Source organism: Asterias amurensis, chromosome 6, assembly GCF_032118995.1.
Source record: "Asterias amurensis chromosome 6, ASM3211899v1".
NCBI classification, from domain to species: domain Eukaryota; kingdom Metazoa; phylum Echinodermata; class Asteroidea; order Forcipulatida; family Asteriidae; genus Asterias; species Asterias amurensis.
Window position 1 is genome coordinate 10,854,584 of NC_092653.1, and position 23,030 is coordinate 10,877,613.

At 39.4% G+C, this 23,030-nt stretch overlaps 2 protein-coding genes across 4 annotated transcripts; one reads left to right on the top strand and one right to left on the bottom strand.

Annotated features, from left to right (window-relative positions):
- Positions 1-26: 26 nt before the first annotated feature.
- On the top strand, positions 27-10,914 carry LOC139938910 (uncharacterized). 2 transcript variants are annotated; one of them, XM_071934569.1, is made up of 7 exons: positions 27-98; positions 955-1,100; positions 1,531-1,647; positions 2,103-2,258; positions 2,787-2,867; positions 3,834-3,875; positions 10,508-10,914. In XM_071934569.1, the coding sequence occupies exons 2-7, from the start codon at positions 1,092-1,094 to the stop codon at positions 10,589-10,591; spliced, it is 489 nt and encodes a 162-aa protein (XP_071790670.1). In that variant the 5' UTR covers positions 27-98; positions 955-1,091; the 3' UTR covers positions 10,592-10,914. The 2 variants fall into 2 exon arrangements, with proteins under 2 accessions (XP_071790670.1, XP_071790671.1); XM_071934570.1 differs by lacking the exon at positions 3,834-3,875.
- A 1,090-nt stretch (positions 10,915-12,004) lies between these two features.
- Positions 12,005-20,146, bottom strand: LOC139938909 (tryptase beta-2-like). Of its 2 annotated transcripts, none has more exons than XM_071934568.1 (9): positions 19,855-20,146; positions 18,981-19,044; positions 18,722-18,811; positions 17,992-18,108; positions 16,747-16,839; positions 16,003-16,198; positions 14,678-14,952; positions 13,811-13,962; positions 12,005-13,024 (listed from the first exon to the last, which is right to left on the bottom strand). In XM_071934568.1, exons 1-9 carry the CDS (start codon positions 19,987-19,989, stop codon positions 12,854-12,856), a joined length of 1,293 nt encoding a protein of 430 aa, XP_071790669.1. In that variant the 5' UTR covers positions 19,990-20,146; the 3' UTR covers positions 12,005-12,853. The 2 variants fall into 2 exon arrangements, with proteins under 2 accessions (XP_071790669.1, XP_071790668.1); XM_071934567.1 differs by having other exon boundaries at positions 17,980-18,108.
- Between the last annotated feature and the right edge of the window lie 2,884 nt (positions 20,147-23,030).

Here is a 23,030-nt window from a genome sequence, read left to right on the forward strand (position 1 = left end):
CTCTTGTGCTGCAAATTTGGTACGGCGTCAAATTCATGATGGCCGACTAGCAACGAGAGAAGCTCTTTTGAATATTTCCTGCGCGGCTAGTTCAATCGGTAAGTTGCTCTTTGTTTAAATGTACACATTTCTATGAAATTTCATGGATTTTTGGAGCAAGGGTACAATTTGTCGGTGTATGTATTACTTGTTCGAAACGGAAAGGGATCAAATTGAGTGTGTGTTGATCGGGTCGGGTGCCTTTTTGAGTTGATTGTGTTGACATTTTTATTTGCACTTTTTGTGATGAACCCTTTCTTTGCTTTGTGATTGAGGAACCGTGATTGATGTTGATCATGTCGATTGGGACATTCGTGGACAATGATGGACACTGCAATGACCGAGTGTGAATGAGTTTAGTAACCCTCCATCCTATGGTCACATTATTACGATTATCGCAGTACATTTGCTGTGTAGGTCATGCTCTGTAAATCATTCTTTTACATTCATTGATCATTGTTAATTCTAAATTTAAAAGAGGATGCCACACTACAGCAGCCTGGCCCTTAGTTGCCATAACGTAATCCTCCTGCCGACGGCGGCAGGAGGGTTACGTTATCGCAACTACCTGGCCCTGGGACCCACAATCCACATGTAAAAAGAACTGTCAAGCCCTGGAAAGAATTCAAAGACAAGCAGCTCGCTTCACCACAAATAATTACAGTAGAACTGCAATGCCAAAACGCTGACTGCGTGTCGCATTCAAGTGATCTAGAGCACTGAATTCAAGTGGTGGTGTGGTGGCTGAGTCATCACAATATAAGGGTTTGAATCTAACTCCTGACCATGCCTGACTGTAAATTCATATTCAGGCGGATCAAATATTTGAAGGTGACTTCAAATGCTTTTTCCCCATTTGACATCATTTCGCGCAAAATAAATAAAGTTTTCTGATATTCTCTTTTATTTCCACAGCTTTGACAGTGTGAACTGTTGCCAAACATCTTGTCAAAGCAAACATTTAACAATAATGATGATCTATCGGTACGATGGTCTTTGGTGCTCAAGTAAACACAACTTAATGTAGCGTCTGTTGAGTAGGGTCTTGCCTCATGGAAACCGTAAGTATAGAATGTCATAAACAGTTTGCTTAGCACATCAAAAATCTTGCTCAGCAGAATTTTGGTTACATGTACCAGTCAAATTAACAACTAAAATTACTGATTTGTGACTGGTGCCATATTTAATTTTGTAGCGTCACAAAAGAAGTTGCCTGTGGATATATTCATTATGCCTATAGGTCTTGGAAAAATCAGTACTGAAATCAAACATTCGTGAAACACGACACTCATCAGGCCTCAAAATAACCCAAGGCACCCACAGCAATTGCCTTGGTGCCCTTTGCCTTTGCTGTGGTGCCCTTTGCAAAGTTCCAAAAGAAATTAAAATTTTCCTCTTAGAATTACCCCTTATTAGAGAAAAATTGCTGTGCCCTAAAATTGTTCATAATCCCCCCAAAAAACCATCTATTTAATTCTTTTCTCTAAACAGGCTACGACACCAGCCCCCAATGAGCTGCTCCTGCCCGTCCCAGTCATCGTTGTTTTAGCCGTCGGAGGATACCTACTTCTAATTGTTATTCTTCTTGTGGTTCGCCAATGTCTTGTGGTAAATATTAACTTGTGTAGGCCTTAAAATAACCCACTGCACCCACATCAATTGCTGTGGTGCCCTGTACTTTTGCTATGGTGCCCTCTCTGCAAAGTTCCAATACAAGTTTACATTTTCCTCATAGAAGTGCCCCTTACAAGAGAAAAATGGGTGTGCCCTTTAAGAGGGAAATTCAAGGCCTGTTTGTGGATTTTTAAAGGGTGTCAGACATAGGTAAAAGATTCAAAATATAAATGTTCACAGAATTGCAAATAATTTACATGGTTTGAAAATTGTGATGGTGTTGTTGTGATAAGTCAATGTTTGTGATAAGTTATCATTTCTTCAATCATGTTGTATAAAATGGTGTTAACAAACTGTCTTTGTGGTAATTAAGTCCGCATTGTGTTGCTTTGCAATTGAAATAATTATTTCTTGTATTTAACAAAACGCTTGTTTGTTGTTGAAACAAGGCACGGGGCATCTGCATGGCCTGCTCACCCTGCGGAAAAGAAGACGGTAGTCTACAGTGTTGTGATTGTTGGCTCTCTTGTGCTGAGGGGTGCAACTGCTGTGCCTACCCTAACACCAAGTCATGTCTTGACTCTCTGTGTGGACCTCCTGATGATGTAAGTATGGGTGCGTTCGATTAGCTTCCCTGGGTCGACCCCGGTCTGCCCCCGGTACGTTCGAATAGTTTTGACGTCATTCCAGGGGCTCACCTGGGTTAGCCCCTGATCAGTGCCCTGCGTGTGGAGTGGGTCACTTTGGGGCTGGCCCAAGGTGCATGACGTCACCACGAGAGGGTGAGTGATCGTTCGATTAGCTCTTGTCAGGGAAGCTAATCGAACGCACCCTCTGAAAGGGTTGAGGGAAGGGAGGGAGGGGGAGGGGGGTCTATGTGATGGGGAGGAAAAACATATTGGGGCAGTTGGATCTCTTGTGCCGAGGGGTGCAACTGCTGTGCTTACCCTAACACCAAATCATGTCTTGACTCTCTGTTTGGACCTTCTGATGATGTGGGTATGAAATGGTTGAGGGAAGGGATGAGGGGAGGGGTAAGGGGAGACTGGTGAGGGAGAATGGAGTCTGGGCTTCAGCTAGTGCTGTTTCCAAATTTTAAACGTTTTTCTTTTCTTTTCTTTCATTATTTTCAGAGGTGCAGCATTGCTAAATGTTTATCCTGCCAGACGTGTCAAAATGAAACCTGCTGTGGAGATGACAGCTCAGGTTTCGAGGTAAGTCAGACTAGTCCACTATCCTCGTATCAAATGATATATCAAGCCAGTATGTACACCTGAAAATCTGGCTCAGGCATACAAAGAAATGTTTGCATTTTACCCTGTAAGCTTCATCATTAGGGCATTTTTAAAAACCCTGCCTTGGGTTCTGGCTTAGACTCCTTCAGGTTTTCTAAAAAATGTGTGCTTTCGCTATGGGGCTTAAATCATATAGAAGCAGCCTAAGCTGAAGCTCGAGTCTAAGCCGTGGTTTCGAAATGGCCCATAGAAAAATAAAACAAGTTAAGTTATTCATTACTAAGTTTGCTTCAATTTTCAGATCATAATAATCACAAATCTTCAGATTTCTCCCCTCTATTTGTGTTTTCAATTCAGTAGCCTATGAAGTTTATTTGAATGCCAAGTGTGCTTGTTGGATTTTAACTTTGACTTTTGAACTAACATAACATGACATAGCTATCCTTTATCTTTTAACAAAATGTCCAGAATGAACTAACCCGATTAACCTAAACTAATAATTTCACAAGGTTTTTAATTATTCCGAGTCCAAAAAGTCAAAAAAATTGATAACCAACCAAAGTTAAATAACTTTCGAATCATCTTTGATTTTAATCAACCCAATATTTATCAGCCTAATAAATCGCATCAATCTAGTAAGATAATAGTTTTATCAACCCAAAGTTGATAGTTATTGACCTGATCAATTGACATTTGTCGCCACAATAATTTTTTATTTACCCATTCTAACTTGAAAGTTGATAGGCATTCAACCAAATAAGTTGATATTTATGATACCAGTAAGTCAATAGCTATCAACCCGAAGTTGATAGTTATTGAACTGATAAGTTGATAGTAATCGTACCAATAAACTAATATCAACCCCGATTAGTTGACATGTAGCCTCCTGAGTTTCTTTGACAAATCCTTCTTCTTCCCCTGACCTTGAAAATATATTATTTTTAGTTATGTGGGGGCGGGGATACCTGCTCAAGCACCGGGTGTGAAGTGAGTATTTTAGTTGTTTTTGACGATGGCTTTTACATGAATGTCTTTCATCAGCCGATTGATTGCTTCATTGCCCAGGGGTGTTGATGGTTTTTCCATGAAGTCCTGATCGGGGGATATATTGTACCCTGTTTGGGTGACCTCTATGCAATCTCAGATAGTGTACCTTTTTCGGGGTATATACCTTTACTCCTGATCGGAGAACATTTTGTGTCTAATAAATGAGGATACTTTTTGGCATTTTTACACTTACTCTCATTGAAACCTGTGGCCAATTTCATAAAGCTGTTTTAAAAAAGCAGAAAATATTGTAGATGTTAAATTTGCATCGGGGATAAAAAATATTAATTTTGTTTTTTACCCATACACCGATGTGTGTTAGCACTGTATACTCAGTATTTTCCCGAGTCCTGTGAAAAAAATATCACAGGCATGTTACTCGGGTGGGATTTGATCCCACGACCCTTGCAATTCTAGAGCAGTGTCTTACCAACTAGACTACCGAGGTTGCCCGGCAGCTAGAGGCAGTTCGAATCCTATGTTTTGGCAGAAAATATTGCTTATCAAATTTCTTTGCTAAGCAAAATTGAGTCGGGCACCAGCCACAACAATGCAAACTTAATGTAATTTTGGCTGGTAACCTGATTCTGCTAAGCAATACTATTCTGTGCTTAGCAAGTTTTTGTGCTGACAGACTTTGTGAAATTGGGCACTGGTTATCCCAACGTGGGTACAATTATATCCTGATTTGGACTCTTGGTTGCCAACAACACCAGTTACCATAGCAACTCATCACTGCATCATCATAAAGCATGCAGTCATCTTAATCGTTATCTCATTAAATGCATGCGTCTTCAAAGATCTGTCTTCAAAGCAAGCAATCTCGATACCAAGAGAGGACATTAACTCGCATCATGCTCCATCTTATTACGGGCTCACCGTTGGTATCCTGCTTTTCATCTTTTTGTTTTTCCATCTGTTAAATCCTCCATAAATTCATCTTCCTATACTCTACAGAATCTTAAGACTCCTTTAGTAAGTGTCTGTAATATGTACAGCTATTGGCCTTACAATGCACTATTGTTTTCATCTGAACTCTTCCATTCGTTGCTAAAAAAGTTTTGATGTTTTAGGTTGATTCGTCTTGATTTTAAACATTTCAATATTCCGTGAAAGTGTTATGTGTTAGAAGGTTAAACCAAATTATATTGTTTTTCCCTGTTGCAAACAAATTAACATTGATTAAATCATGTGGTACCCCCTATGCCAAGGATTTGAACAGCCTCTAGGCATCGGGCTAGCTTGGGGGTCTAGTGGTAAGACATCTGCTCTAGCTAGCTATGGTCATGGCCTATGGATTTTGTTCACAGAACTCGGGAAAGTACTGAGTTTACAGTGCTTAATACATACAGTGTAAGGGTAAAAGCCAAATTAGAAACTGTCATCGTTGTTAGATCTTCATTGCGTCATTGCTTGAAAGTCTCTTAGAAGTAATTGTCAGCTGTCCGACTATCAGTAAAACAATTGTAGGAAAATCTTGAGTTGTTCTAGATAATAAAAAACATCCACCGTATTGTGTGTTAGTCTTTCAAAAGTATTTTTGCGGATAAACACTTTATCCAATGTTAAGTGGTTAAAGACTTGTTCCTTTGTAGTTAGTTTTTGTGAGGGATATATCTGTGTTTAGCAGAGTTTCATTTGAAATGATCAAAGGTTTTCCTGATCATTCAGTGAAATGATAAAAGATGTACATGTGTACTTTTGGTTGCATTGAGAGATTGTTGTGTGTCAAACCCTAGATAACAAACACCCATTCACTACTTAACGAGCACCATCTCCTACCTACCAAACACCCATTCGTCACTAAGCACCCTATCTTACATCAACTACTAAGCACCCTCTATCCTACCTACATGTACCAAACACCCCTTCACTACTAAGCACCCTACTACCTACCAAACACCTTCCCCACTATTAAAGCCATTGGACACTTTGGGTACAGCAACAAAATAAAAGTTTACAGGGTTTACAGAAGGTAATGGTGAAAGACTTTTCTTGAAGTATTAATCCATGAAATGCTTTACTTTTTGAGAAAACATTAAAACAATATCAATTCTCGATATCGAGAATTACGGATTTGTTTTAAACAAATGTCATGACACGGTGAAACGTGCAGAAACAATGGTTGGTTTTTCCTGTTATTTTCTCCCGACTCCGATGACTGATTGAGTCTCAATTTTCAATTTTGTTATTTTATATATAAGTTGTGATACACGAAGTGTGGGCCTTGGACAATACTGTTTACCAATAGTGTCCAATGGCTTTAAGCACCCTATACGTGTACCAAACACTCATTCACACAAGCACCCTATCCTACCTACCAAACACCTACCCACTACTAAGCACCCTATCCTACCAACCAAAATCTTCTAAGCACCCTATCCTACGTCAACACCAACCCACTACTAAGCACCCTATCCTACCTACCAAACACCCATTCACACAAGCACCCTATCCTACCTACCAAACACTCATTCACACAAGCACCCTATCCTATCTACCAAACACCCCTTCACTACTAAGCACCCTATCCTACATCAACACTTACCCACTACTAAGCACCCTATCCTACCTACCAAACACCCCTTCACTACTAAGCACCCTATCCTACCAAACACCCCTTCACTAAGCACCCTATCCTATCTACCAAACACTCATTCACACAAGCACCCTATCCTATCTACCAAACACCCCTTCAATACTAAGCACCCTATCCTACCTACCAAACACTCATTCACACAAGCACCTATCCTATCTACCAAACACCCCTTCACTACTTAGCACCCTATCCTACATCAACACTTACCCACTACTAAGCACCCTATCTTACCTACCAAACACCCCTTCACTACTAAGCACCCTATCCTACCTACCAAACACCCCTTCACTAAGCACCCTATCCTACCTACCAAACACCTACCCACTACTAGGCACCCTATCCGAATTCCATCTGTTGCCTCATATTGTTATCACATTTAGCATCATCCCTATCCTACAAGCCTCAATCCCCAATTCCACTATTACCTCAAATCCCAATCCGTCTATTACCCCATACCTGTATCTCACTTCTAACCTCAAACTTCAACCCCATTATTTCTTCATCCCCATCCCACTCACCTCCTACTCTTACCCCACTAGCCCTATCCCATTAGCCTCAAACCCCTCCCCTACTAACCACACCCCTTTTAGCAATACCCCTGACCAACCAGACCCCAAATCAACCACACCCCGACCAACCACACCCCCTACTAACCACACCCCCTAATAACCATTCCACACCCCTCCTAACCACACCCCTAATAACCCCTCCCCTCCTAACCACACCCCTACTAACCCCTCCCCTACTAACTACACCCCTACTTATCCCTCCCCTACTAACCACACCCCTACTAACCCCTCCCCTACTAACCACACCCCTTTTAGCAATACCCCGACCAACCAGACCCTAAATCAACCAGACCCCAAATCAACCACACTCCGACCAACCACACCCCCTACTAACCACACCCCATAATAACCATTCCACACCCCTCCTAACCACACCCCTAATAACCCCTCCCCTCCTAACCACACCCCTACTAACCCCTCCCCTACTAACTACACCCCTACTTATCCCTCCCCTACTAACCACACCCCTACTAACCCCTCCCCTACTAACCACACCCCTTTTAGCAATACCCCGACCAACCAGACCCTAAATCAACCAGACCCCAAATCAACCACACTCCGACCAACCACACCCCCTACTAACCACACCCCCTACTAACCACACCCCATAATAACCATTCCACACCCCTCCTAACCACACCCCTAATAACCCCTCCCCTCCTAACCACACCCCTACTAACCCCACCCCTACTAACCCCTCCCCTACTAACTACACCCCTACTTACCCCTCCCCTCCTAACCACACCCCTAATAACCCCTCCCCTCCTAACTACACCCCTACTAACCCCTCCCCTACTAACCACACCCCTTTTAGCAATACCCCGACCAACCAGACCCTAAATCAACCAGACCCCAAATCAACCACACTCCGACCAACCACACCCCCTACTAACCACACCCCATAATAACCATTCCACACCCCTCCTAACCACACCCCTACTAACCCCTCCCCTACTAACCACACCCCTACTAACCACCCCTGAATGTTTACCTTTCTCGACACACACACAACCTCTTTCTCAAGTCCTGTTGCAGTTGTGGTGGCCCATCGTGTTGTGATGGGAGCCTAACTGACTCATGTTGTGGGGATGGGGGTCTTTGCTCCTGTCTGAGCTGTGAAGTGAGTATTTTTGTTTATCATCCTGGTTTTTTTTATTGAAGACATTTGGGTGTCTTCATCTGTAGAAGTACCTTTAGTCCACTGGACGTACATTTAAAATTGGTCTGTTAGTGTTAGCAAGGCTTGTTTGGAAGCGGTTTCGAACAGTATACTCTGCTCATCTTCAGACCAAACCGGCTCTTTTTAGAGTCAACACTCCCTCAAAAAGTGATTTCGTACTTTGTTGTAACCACAAGTTTATATAGTTTATTATTATTCACACCATGCAAAGCTTTATACATTACTTAGTCTTGGGCAAGTTGAATATCAATTTTGCAGTGAAGGTCTCCTGAAAAGGTTAAATATGCTCATTCTTCCCAATTGTTTCATTCTGTCAATGCACATATCCTATTTTAATTTAGGATTTGGTTGTCAATGACAGTAGAAATGTTGAATCTGTTTTAAGACCATGATGTCAAGATCTCAACTCAGGTCTTTCCCATATATATTTTTGTCAAATCCTGCTTATTGCATGTGTTCAGGAAAACTAGTTCTCATAAAGTTGCTTTGCTTCAGTTGTATCAAAGTTTTATTGCAGTTACATCTTATGATCATCCATTATGCAAATCACTCTCCATGGCAGTGTAAGACCCTTTTGGAAACCCTGGCTTAAGCCCGGTTCATTCTCCCTGGGAATGCGATTGCGAAACGACTTTTGACGTCACAAATGTGCAACGAATAATTGGCATCACTTGAAATGTGCTCAACTCCTGCGAAACATTTGCTGCAAAAAACAGGGCTGTGAAGTCAAAATTCATAACGCATTCGAATTCGCAGACAGTATTTTGTTTTGGGACTTTAGCCATTGTTTTAAAAAGGACCCGAGATAAAATGTACAATCTTTGAAAATTCATTTAATAGTGAAATCTTTCGTTATTCATTAGTCATTGAAGTCAAAATTCATATCGCATTTAAATTCGCAGACAGTATTTTGTTTTCAGACTTGAGCCATGGTTTTGAAAAGGACCCGAGATAAAATGTACAATCTTTGAAAATTCATTGTGAAATCTTTCATTATTCATTAGTCATTAGTCATTATGTTTCACCCATGTTAATATGCTATACAATGTAAAGCATAGTGTTATATAATCGTATGATCTGACTACATGTACACTAATTGATGACAGTGACTAGTCCGCAAAAGCATACAAATGTCACGAGCAGCCACTGTCTGCCGCATTCACCGTTTTGGGAGTCAAATTGCATGTGAATTAGACTGTATAACACACCGGAACATTGACTCCTAAAATGGTGCAACCAAGATTAGTGTGATGATGACATGTGTTAAATCAGGTCACAGACGGCTGGGAAATAAAGAAATAACTGAAAAAAAAATCATTGTCATTAGACCTCTTTGGACATTTCCAAATATTATATCTGCAGTTGTTGCCTGGTTTTCTTTTAGATATAGGTTAATTTCCATACAGGGCTATATTTCATTGCAGGGGCTGGTCATACATGTAAATGACAGTCCAGTTATTCTTTGCTATTAATTCCACACAAATGTTCTCACTAATCATAATTTATACATGTAATTGTTTCTGTGGAGACTTTCAAAACAGAACTAAAGACGACTGCTCTTTACACAAGCATTCTTTGTCTGTTCTTAGCAATGAGTTTAATCAATGTGTTTAATCATTGTACATCTATTTCATTTTGCCGAAGCACAATGAGTAATGTATTTTAGAATGTGCCCTTTATAAATAAATAAAAGTAAAAATGGTAGTTTCATATACAGCGTGCATATCTGTCACTCAATGACACTCGAGGCGCTTCAACATACAGCATTTCCTGCAAGGTATGTGGGACTACGTTTGAAATGTGAGACCATGGGTGGATTTCACAAAGGTAGTCCTAACTTAGGACTAGTCCTAGGCAATGCTAAGAGATAGGACCAGTCCTAAGTTAGGATGAGTTACTGGTCCTAACTTAGGACCAGTCCTATCTCTTAGTACTGCCTAGGACGAGTCCTAAGTTAGGACTATCTTTGTGAAATCCACCCCATGGTCTGATTTCACAAAGAGATAAGATTGATCGTAACTGCAAATCAATTGTAGTCGCGTGATACTGACGATTTGTCTTACGATGGATTTTATTGCTTGGTGAAATCGGCCCCTAATCCTTTTCGTAGCACCATGTAATGGTTTACAAGATGTTGTAAATCCATATATTATAATGTTAAATGACCTTTTCAATATCATCTTTCTCCATTTCCATCCCCCCCCCCCCTTTCCTCAAACCACAGTGTGCAGGATGCGACTGTGCTTGCCAGGCGCCGGAGTGTGACACGATCGACTGTTTCTGCTTCAAGATAAACATGCACAACTAGACTTGGCTGAGCCGAGCGGCGTACACTGTGCTGTAACCATAGCAACGTTACCAACAACAGACAACCGATGAGTGGATAATGGTCGTAATATAGAAACAACTTCATCTCCCTGGTAACACTGGCCTTAATACCAAGGTTTTTTGTTTGTTCTGGATGACATTAACAATTTGTCTTAAAATCACTTTTGACTGATTTTTCAGACCAACGCTTGTTTGTGAGAGAGGATAATATCTTTTACTTGATACTAAAACATATATGATATGTGGCTTCATATAGATATGGAAACTAAGTGAAATTCCAGTTGATTTGGTAAAAAAAAGAAATGAGTATAATTATAATACAATGGCGCACATGCAGAGACCTTTTTTGGTTTCTGCAATGGCAGGAATAAATACCGGTACCGTAAACAAAATCTTGGTACAATTTCAAACTGTTTTCAAACATTTTTTTGACTTTCATTTTTGTGGGAGCACATTTGTTTTGTTTACAAATTGACTGCCAGACTTATATTTTCAGTTTTTTAATTCTGTACAAAGCGCGTGTTTATTTATTAATTAGAATATTTTGTCACTTTATGCGTTGTATCGTCCTTAAAGCCATTGGACACTTTAGGTACGCAGTATTGTCCAAAGGCCCACACTTCGTGTATCACAATTTATATGTAAAATAACAAACCTGTGAAAATTTAGATTCGATCGGTCTTCGAAGTCGGAAGAAAATAACGGGAAAACCCACCCACGTTTCGCCGTGTCATGACATGTGTTTACTATAATCCGTAATTCTCGTTGTCGAGAATTGAGAATTGTTTTAATGTTTTCTCAAAAAGTAAAGCACTTCATGGAATAATATTTCAAGAGAAGTCTTTTACTGTTACCTTCTGTAAACCCTATAATTTATTTGTAAATCTGTGAACTTTTTTTTTTCCTGTTCCGAAAGTGTATAATGGCTTTAGTTGACGACCAAAATTCAGTACTTTCTGCATTAAACATGCATTGCTTATGCACTTGCACAATTTGTTTGCCAAAATGATAGCTTACAAACTTTGATAGCTCTTTTTAGTCAAGGAATTTACAAACTTTCATTTGAGACACTGAATGTTCAAATAATGAGTTTTGTCGGGACCCAACCTTGTTACCTGCACTGCAGGAATGTACAAACGATTTATTACCAATATTTATGCATTAAGTTGGCATGTATGAAACATTTATACTATTTTGTTGTTTCGAATCATCAGTCAAAATTTGCCTGGTGAAAAAAATAAACAAGTTTGAATTTTTCTGGGAAAAATTTGATGATAAAACTTTTAGGGTTCTGGTGCAAGATTTAATTATTTAGTACCTCACTTTTGTATGTCAGGTTCATAACTCTGTGGGAAAATAAAACCTTTTTTACAAACAGTTGCCATGATGTCCATTTTGACACTAGGTTTATATTTATTCACCAAATAAAACTTATTAAGACAGCGTAATGTTAATGTCTCCTATTTTTATGTGCAAGGATAAAGATGGGCACTGGTCTTAAAGATCTATTGAACTCGGGGCCCAATTTCATAAAGCCTGTAAGCATAAAAACCTGCTTAGCACAAACAAATCTTGCTTAGCAAAAATTGCTCAGCAAAAACCAGCTAGATCACGATACAGTTACCATGTGTGCGACTGGTACCCAAACCCTATTTTTGCTTAGCAAAGCAATTTTTCAGCAGAATTTTCTGCTTAACAGCTATATAGAACTGGGCTCTAGTAACTCTGCTGCCATCTAGCATCCACAAAAAGACTCGCATTGTAGTTTGGTCTACCTGTTACATGTATATACTTAAGGAAAACGCAGAGAAAATAATTTTGCACTGCTCGATAAGATGATCAAATTTAATGTGCATTCTTTAAAAAAAAAGTTAAATTATTATGGTTTATTCTGCTGAACAAGGGAAATTGATTCAGATTTACAAGATCAATGTGGGAGAATTTAACTCGACACATTTGGAGTTTTTTTAGTTTTTTTTTTAAATTTTGTGTGATGTAAATTATTTGACTTGCATTGTAAGTAGGGTACAGTCGTTTGTGTGTATTAAGTTTTGTAAATTATGTTAATCGTACTTGACATCATTCGGTATTGTAAATATAAAAATCGAATGGAAAGAAATAAAAATATGAAAGGAAAACAAAATAACTGGAATACAATTTTGAGAGATGAGTAATTACTTTTTTGCCTCTCACTTATAATTAAAGAAAATGAATTTTTATACCTAGTGTGTATCACTCATTTTCAAGTCATCTTTTGGCGAAGCCATGTCACGTACTTGGACATTCTCGTGTAGACACCGGGGTACCCTGGTTCCCCACAGCCCGCACCGAAGCTAGTTGTTCCCACCAGGTACCACTTGACGATGCCAAACTCACCCAAAGAACTGCAGACCAGCGGACCACCAGAATCACCCTGAAGAACCAACACAATATAATTATTTCAATAAATATTTTGTATCCATTTACAAAAATTTAACTCGATTCAAACCAGTTACAACATGTTTTTAGTCGATTTAAGGCACTGGACACTATTGATAATTAATCAAAATAAATGTTATCATAAAAACTTACTTGGTAACGTCGTTACCAAGTAAGTTTTTTATCGTTACTAACGATAACAGAGAGCTGTTGTATAAAACATTGTGAGAAACGACTCCCTATGAAGCAATGTAGTTTTTGAAAGAGGTGATTTCTCACTCAAAATAACAAAAGACTTCAGCTAAAGTCTTGTATTGCGTCTGAAAGAATTTGTGCAACAATGGTGTTTTTTCCCTTTCATTATTTTTGTGTAACTTCGATGACCAATTGAGTCCAACTTTTCACAGATTTTTTATTGAATGTTGGGATACACCAAGTGGTACTGGTCTTCGACAATTACCAAAGGATTCCACTGCCTAATAAACTAAATATAAATTTGAAAAATAAATCAACGAATCTTTTACTTTCTGGGCCTAATTTCACAAAGCCTGTAAGCACAAAAATGTGCTTAGCATGAAATTTCTTCCTTGATAAAACAAGATTACCAACCAAATTGCCACGTAATTTTTCAGGATAAGCAAATCACAGCTGAATGTATCAAGCAATATGCAACAAATGGAAATTTGGTTGGTAATCCTGTTTTTATCAAGGAAGAAATTTCATGCTAAGCAAGTTTGTGTGCTTACAGGCTTTATTAAATTGGGCCCTGGTTAACACTTACCTGGCATGTATCAACGTGTCCTAGCAGTTGCAATGACTCTGATGCACAGATCATATTATCAGTGTATCTCTCGTATATCCCATCACACACTGACTGAGGTACAATAACAACTTGGGCAGCTTGTAAGTAGTACGGCAAACTACCACCAGACGCTTTATATACAGAAAACAAGGTTGTGGGTTTGAATTAACCGCTGATAAATTGGGTCTCATTCATACTTCAAAACATACCGTGTGTCTAAAAAAAAAAAAAAAAAAAAAAAAAAAAAAATCTAAACTCTTTTAAAATGGCTGCCGAATAAAAAAATACATGATTCTGGGGGAAAAGGTTTATATGTATAATTAGCCTTCGGGCTCAACTTTCATATGACACCAAATAGTCCGAAAATAATCCATGCTTGGGTGTGAAGAATAAGTAGCCGACATCTTTGATTGAATTTTGTAAGCTCCTAAGGACTTACCTCTCACAAATTGGAAAGCTAATTCCTGTGCAACCTAATTTTCATACCCTTTACAAAAGTGAGCAGTGAATGAATTATTTTTGGACTTTTTGGTGTCAGAAGTCGAGTCCATAAGCTGTCCATACATATGAACTTTTCCATTCAGAATCACATATTTTGTATTCGGCAGCCATTTCAAAAGTGTATAGTTTTTTTAGACCCCCTACATAGCTCCACATACCTTGCCGAAAAATGGCATTTTTGTTGAAACGTGCTCGCGTGAAAGGCTCTCATTGGCTGAGAGTTTGAGTGATTTGGCGGTCGATGGCGCCATGCGCAACAACTATAACAATGTGTAGACAATTTGTTTTCCCTTTTTTGTTTTATCCTTAGTCTCCATAAGGTACCGCAAATGAGCACAAACTCACCTAGTGATCCCCACCCACTGATATAACACTCCGATTGACTGTCAAACTCCGTCACTTGACCCTCTTCCTCCTCCTGTTGTAGGCACACCGGGTAAACCCATTGGGATAAGGCAACTGGACTCGAGAGAACCATCACAGCGATGTCGTTGTTGTTCGTCAGTGAGTTGTAATGAGCGTGGATGTAAACCTTCTTGACTGTCCGAACCTGCTTGCCTCCCCTTTCTCGGATGAAACGGCCAAAGTACAGTCGCCACAAGTGCCTCGATTTGTAAATTCTGTATGTTGAAGACGAAACCGTAAAGGCTATATGTAACATCTAATTTAACTTCATCTAAAGGCACTGGACAATGGACACTATTGGTAATTACTCAAAATAATTGTCAGCATAAAAACTTACTTAACGAGCAATGGAGAGCTGAGAAACGGCTCCCTCTGAAGTAAGGTAGTTTTTGAGAAAGAAGTAATTTCTCACTCTTTATTTTCTTGCAACTTCGATGATAAATTGAGCCAACATTTTCACAGGTTTCTTATTTTATGCATATGTTGGGTTACCGTCATGTTTGGTTGTCAAAGACCATTATTCTCACTAACCATGAAATTTTTTATAAATTAATAACAAACCTGTGTAAATTTGGGCTCAACTGGTAACCGAAGTAGTAAGAAAATAACGAAAGAAAAAACATCTTTGTGAAGGAGTTGTCTCACAATGTTTTATACTATCATCAGCTCTCCGCTCTTCGTTACCAAGTAAGTTTCGGTGTTAATTATAATACTATTTGAGTATCAAACGCAGTGCTAATTGTGACTTTAGTTAATTAACGATTGTGTGTTGTGGCTGAGCGGTAACTCAAGCTATGGAGTTTCTGATCAACAGATGCAGCGCAAATTTGCACAGCGATTTTGCCAAATAACCTTTGCAACATTGTAGATATTTTCAAATATCTTGCAGAAAGAAATGAAGGACTTTTTTATCCCAAAGAAATATATAAAAGTAATAATATCGGAGTCTTATAACGCACGTATCTACCAACAAGGTATACTCGAGGCGCTTATTTTTTACAGAAAGATTCTGAGACTCGATTATAAGGTGCTACGGCGCATACAGCAGCCACAGCCAGGACCACAGGGGAAAACCCCCTTCTCTTTTTCGATAAATGCACTGGGTTCTTTTACGTGCGTTACACACCACACGGGACCAACGGCTTTACGTCCCATCCGAAGGACAAAGCAATGGCCAAGTGTCTTGCTTATTAGGACACAAGTGTCACGACTGGGATTCGAACCCTCTTCTGATAAAAAGGAGAGGGCATTAGCCATTATCTTACACACAGTGGGCTGCGGTGACAACGTGTCTCGGCGAGACGAGAGTACCTCCACAGGTAAAGTCAAACCAAGCCATTTGCCAGAACCGGTATCTGAGCTGGACTTGCCATGGGTGGTCCTCAATAGACGCTACAGCTCCTCCTATGATACGATACATATCTTTTTGGACAATGCCGCAAGTACTGGCGAGATTTGGTACTTCACAAAGGGAGGGGGGGGGAGGAATAGAAAACATGATTCAGAAACAAGTATCTCAAACTTGAAATGCAAGAAAGGAAATGTGGGTAGAATGTTGTATTTTTGGAATAAAGTATAGTTCAGATCATAACTTTGAGCCTTTTCTAAACAAAATTTGAAGGCACTGGACATCTTTGGTTATTGTCAAAGACCAGTATGCTCACTTGGTGTATACCAACTTATGCATAAAATAACAAATCTGTGAAAATTTTGACTCAATTGGTCATCGAAGTTGCAAGAGAACAATGAAAGAAAAACACCCTTATTGCACAAAATGTGTGTGCTTTCAGATGCCTAAATTAATAAATTGTTTCAAGCCTGAAGTCTTCTGCGTGAGAAATTACCTCATTCTTACAAACTACGTTACTTCAAAGGGAGCCTTTTCTCACAATGTGGTGGTTATACTATCAAAAGTTACCAACTAAGTTTTGTATGGGAACAGTTATTTTGAGTAATTACCAAACGTGTCCAGTACCTTTAACATAATAATAGTTCACTATTATACATACTTCGACAAACGCTGCCCTTCCACATCGATGTGCATATACATGTACAAGTTTCAGCTTCGAGAGTCCCGCCATTGGCACATACTTTGATGCAATCTGTTCAACGAGAATAATTTGAGGTTTTAAACTTGTATTAATTGTATATTTTTATTGTATTCACTCTACTCCAAATAATTATTGGTGCAGTGGCATAACTATAGAGGGAGGGTACACTGCAACTTCTTGGGTGTTAAAATTTACACCACGGGGCTGTCACATTAGATACCGAAAAGAGAATCAAAACTATACGTCTTATGTTGTTAAAATAACACGATGTATATTTTGGCATAAATTAGTGTTGTTTAAACACCATAATGGTGTTAATTTTGATTCTCTTTTCGGTACCTATTTATGTGAGAACACCCGTGGTGTAAATTTAACACCCCAGTTTTTGCAGTGTATATGATGGGGGGGGGGGGCACGTGTTCCCACCACTGATGCCCGTGCCACCCTTGCCCCCCCCCCCTATCCCGTGCCACCCCTTGCCAACCCTTCCCACCCCCCCCCCCCATTTGAAACCTTGAATTTTGTTTTAAAACCTTTTATAAGCTTTAATGTAAACAGTAATATCAACGGTTTTTTGTCCACTTACCAGAGAATGTAATTGTTTTACAAAAAACGTCACTCTAACTTTGAACATAATGTGGACATGGTACATCAAGAGTGCTGAAAGGGGGATTGTATTCATAATAATAATAATTAAGTGAGATAGTAATTGAGATACAAACGGAAACTGCAGTGTTAATTGGTCAGAATCACCCCCACCCCCTCCCCCTCCCCCTCCCCCTCCCCCTTTTAGAAAAAAATGGTGCACCCCATGAATTCCATAATGCAGGAAGTTTCCACTGGTTACTGGCTGAATTCCAAAAAGTTTGGTTAACGGGCAGGGCATGGAGGTGTGTTGGGAACCTCAGAACCTATAGCACAGGCTTGTCAGCAAGACATCTGGAAGAAAGCTATATACAAAGAACGGATGACTCCACATTATCAGAGGGTAGTACATGTTTGTATGTCCGTACAATATTGTGCACGTATGAGTGCAAATCTGTCAGCTTCTTACAAACGCCTCCGCAGCCCTGGGACTTGATCCCCCCCCCTCTCAGATATGTGGGATGGTCCAATCTAGTATACCAAGGACTTTGACTCCCCCCCTGATATCATTTCACTTTGGGGAAATGTGGAATACCTTTAGATTACCTTCAGGCTTACCACATGTTTCCTCATCTGTACCGTCATGACACTCCTTTAGACCGTTACACACTTTCATTTTATTGATGCATCGTCTGCTGCCATCACACGCAAACTGGAAACTCCTGCATTGACGTACTATGGAATAACCAGGACATTAACAAAGGATCCAAAATGATTATCATGTGGCATTGATATTAAGGAGAGGAAAATATGCCACAATAAGTGAAGAGGATCATAGTATACCCCTAAAACGTATGACCATTAAAAAAACGTAGTTGGTGTAAGGCTAGCAGAGTACCCCCCCCCCCCCAAAAAAAAATAATAATAATAATAATAAATAAAAAAATAGCTGTTCCGACTACCACGTGGGAACAGCTAATTATAATAGAGAGGAATTTATAAAACGTATAGGGCCTAAACAGTTTTACAAAAAAAAAAGATATTATATTGTGCCCTGTCATTTCGTTCATTTTTGATGGATGTTTCTTTTATGTTCATGTATATGTTTCTTGTTCTTTTATAGTGTTTTGTAGTATTTTATTGTAAATTAATTAATTTTATATCCATCCGCTTTTGGCGCTTGCGCTGTGGATGTTGTATAAAATAAAATTAAAATTAAATAATATCTAAAAACAATTCTTGAAGAAGGACGGTCTATAAGACCGAACAGCGACGAGATTACTTCTCGACGTTTCAAGTAGTGTCTCCAGTTGATATTCAGATATACACAGACAAACAAATTAGTTACCACTGCATGTTGGACCAACCCAGTTCCCCCAACAAATGCATTTGCACTGTTCCCTGTTCAGCCGTCCACGAGAACACCGAAGATTGCACGCTGCAGAGAAATAAAGAAATTATTAAGTGGAGTTTGAAGCTTTGCATGGTGTGAAAAATAAAAATAAAAGCTCAGGACTTCAAACGAGAGGACGGAGCCCGAAGCCGAATCCAAAGCCGAAGCCGTAGATGTGAAAAAGGCCCTATAGGCAAACATGGAATGAGCTTACCGGCTCTTTGTGGACGTAGACCGAACAAATCCTGAAGACTGATTTGATCAGATGATCCCAGCTCCTAAAAACAAAACATTATTCATTACCTTAAAGGCAGTGGACACTATTGGTAATAACTCAAAATAATTTATGGCGTAAAACCTTACTTGGAGACGAGTAATGGGGAAAGGTTGATGGTATAAAACATTGTGAGAAACGGCTCCCTCTGAAGTGCCATAGTTTTAGAGAAATACGTAATTTTCCACGAATTTGATTTCGAGACCTCAGATTTAGAACTTGAGGTCTCGAAATCAACCATTAAACGCACACAACTTCGTGTGACAAGGGTGTTTTTTCTTTCATTGTTATCTCGCAACTTCGACGACCAATTGAGCTCAAATTTTCACAGGTTTGTTATTTTATGCTTATGTTGAGATACACCAACTGTGAAGGCTAGTCTTTGACAACTACCAATAGTGTCCACTGCCTTTAAAATAAAAGACCTTTACCACAAAGAGAAACTATCGGCACAAAAAGGTGGGTTTCTATTCGAACTACCCCCTGAAGGTACTCTTGGGCGTATGGCCAAGAGCGCATGGATTGCATCGTTTAATTTGCACTACTTATGGGGGATAGAGTGGACCATGGAGGAAGAAAAATGGTGGACAGTGACAACATTAATAATTTGCACTACTTATGGGGGATAGGGTGGACCATGGAGGAAGAAAAATGGTGGACAGTGACAACAGTAATGAGGAAAGTGACCCTCTCCCCAGTTATACGACACAAATTTGCCCCATAAATAGTACGCTGGACTCCCTCCGCTTGGGGGGTCTAGCGTTTTAATATTATGCCACTATTTATGGGGCTATAAGACACTGAACAAACTTACCGATTCTTTGGTTAAATCAAGGGTTAAAACGCTCCTTACTACAGTCACGCACAACACCAAGACGTGCATCGAAAACCTCATGACTATATTCTTCGATTCATAGTTTTCTAACAATAAGAAAAGTGCCAAATTCATCAAAAGTTGTTCACAACGATCCTTCACACAAGCAATGAACTCAGGCCGCACGTATTTTGTTTGACGACATTAAGCCATTATGTCGTCATTGATTCCACTGAACTAGGGTTTAAATCAGATCCAATCCAGTCGGATTTGCAAAGGTATTTGTGGCCCCAACAAATGAAAGAAGACATAACAGTGGTTTTTCAGAATTGTGTTATGTAACATCGTCGGGGAAATTTAGTTTCCATTGATTCGAGTGTGGTATGTTTCGTTGTGCCCGCCCCGTCATCTGACAGACAAAGGTTCGATTCCTTGCTGGTATTTTTGGCTGATGTACTAAATGTGAGGGTTTACATGTGGGTTTAGGTCAAAGCATGTAAAAGAAAGTCGTTTGACTGTAAGAGAGATGGGGGAGGGGCTATAGGCCCTACTCAACTGCCGTTGTGGCAGGAGATTCTGTGGTGCCCCCTCCCCCGGATATCCCCCACCCCTCCCATAATGGCAAAGTGTAAACTTCTTTAGATAGCGTCCTTTTTCTAATCCTCCTCGTCCAGCCCGTGTTAAGTTCCCATACGGGGGACCGAATTTCCGGCGGACAAAATTCCCCTGGACACCGGTATGGATTTTGAGTTTCTCGCAGCAGACACATTAGACAGTACTCTCTTGCGATCGCTAAATCGCAACCATTGTAACAAGTTATCCTCAAGATTAGATTAGTTAATTGATAATCATAAGAAACGCTGATCCACACTAATCTACAAACATGGTGCTTGTAGATTCGTGCTTATGTCTAAATCTAGACTATTTTAAACATATTCGAAATTGTCCGGAGATAGGCCGTACTGTTTGTCCCACGATGACATTCAAACAAATATGAACTAAACTCCGACTTTATTAAAATACGAGATTATGCGCTTTCGGTTTATAACGGAATACGTTTTCGTCACACTCGACGTATTTGTCAGCGAGGAATTGTCAATTTAATTAAATTTAATTGAGTTTTTTTATAGGCGGAAATATATCAACAACAAAAACTAACAAAAGCATAAAAACTATATACGGCTATGCGCAAACACGAAATGCATATTAAGTAAACTTCGATTTTCTACACGAAACGAGGGTCTATAGCAAATAAAGCTACGACGAGACGAGTAATTAATTATAGACATGGCGGACAATATCGAGTGTCGAATGGTAAATTATTATAAATTAGGCCGTGTCCACATTGGCGGTTATACAGCTACTCTTTAATGCAAAAGAGAGAAAAAACACTCTTTGAAGAGCCATATGAGGGACAACTCTTTTTTGAGTGGTCTTCGACTCTTTCAGATTGAAGTTTGCATCTTTTTGAGTGATTTTTCACTCTGTCCTGGAGTGAAACCCCTATAAAAGAGTGAAACAACCACCACTCTTTTTAAAGAGCCATATGAGGGGCAACTCGAAATGTAAAGAGTGGTGTTTTTACTCTTTAATTTAAGAGAGTATGACTACGGCTAGGTTTCCGCGTCATCATGCATTGAGCGTAAAGGACATCATTAGCCGTAGCTAGCTGAAGACGCCAATTCGGATACGGCACAATCCTCTAAAAAGAAGAAAAACAAAAAAGTCGGCTAGTTACGAGTTCGTTGTATTATCTCTGATCTATATAAGTGTTTTGTGCCAGTGTAGATAATATTAGTCACGTAAAAAAACACCCAGGCAAACCATTAAAACCAGGACACTGCGAACAATGTCTACGAAATTATTTGCATTCAAGTACACCAACAACCGCAACCGGTAACGACAACAATAGAATGGATCAATTTATAATTTCAAAACGCGGGTCTTGACTTCATAACTTTGATGAATCAAATTGTGCTTAAAATTTATGTGAAGGTTGAACTATTTATTATTCTAAACATTGCACACCACTATACTGCATGATACTGCAACCGGAAAATCGATATTATTTTACGCATGGCCAAGCAATAATCTGCAAAAAAATATGAATTTTGCGTATAGATTGTTGGTTAATATTAAAACCAAAATATATTTGCTCTGAAGCAGGTGTGCTGACTGTGTAACTACACTGCCAAAATATGGACAGTGACGTCACGCGAGGTGACTGTGGTGTGTAGCTTTCTAAACTGTTGGTTGGTGTTCAATTGTACAGTTAAAAAGTTAGTAACGTTTTTGATCGTTTCAACATTTCTTGGAGCCTCCAGTTACGTGTGAGGGAAACACATTCCAGCATGGTTCTAAACCTTTTTAAATAGATTTGTTTTCATAAGAAGATATAGATAGATATAAACGTTTATTCAGTGTTGCAAATAGTGTATAAATACAGAGTAATATGGACAAAATAAAAGTAAATATAAAATATATTAACAGATGAAACTTAGCCTACGTTTTTAGTCACTCTGCGAAATAATGGCAATACAAACTTTTGGGCAGAAGCTTGCACCAGCACAAGACAAAACTTGTTATTCGCTCCCAAATTTGAATCTGTAAAGCGTTACCTTATAACGCTTCCCGGATTGTGTATTCCAAAGAGGGATTACTCTTCGTGGGACACAATCACACCGGATTGCAGCGATATCTCTAATACGCAACCACCGTATGAAATGCAATTTTCACATGTTGGTTAGTATATCTTCATTTTAAAGGGTTGAAACAAAGACCAAAGGCCTATAGTTCCCTTTAAGACGGTGAAACCTTTAAAGCATTAGATCGTAAAGAGATCATATTATTTCATGGGTTGGTCTAGGGCTGTCTTGAATGGTGGGTTGAAGCTTTGTTCCACCATTGGAGAAAAGTTGGAGAGGGTCGCTCCAAATCTTAAAAGAAGCTATTATTTTCAACTTGTGGTAAATATTTTTGCCCAAACCTTTTGTTTTTGCTGACGTCAGGTGTCAGACCTAAAAAGTTCTCTTCTCACATGGTTCATTCTTCCTATTCAATTAATCCTCCCACTGAATCAGCCACACGCCCCGCCCACATTGCCATCCCCTTCCACACTCGGTCATTTGATCGTTGCTGCAAACATGCGCATAATAGTCACGTTTTCATTGCAGTTA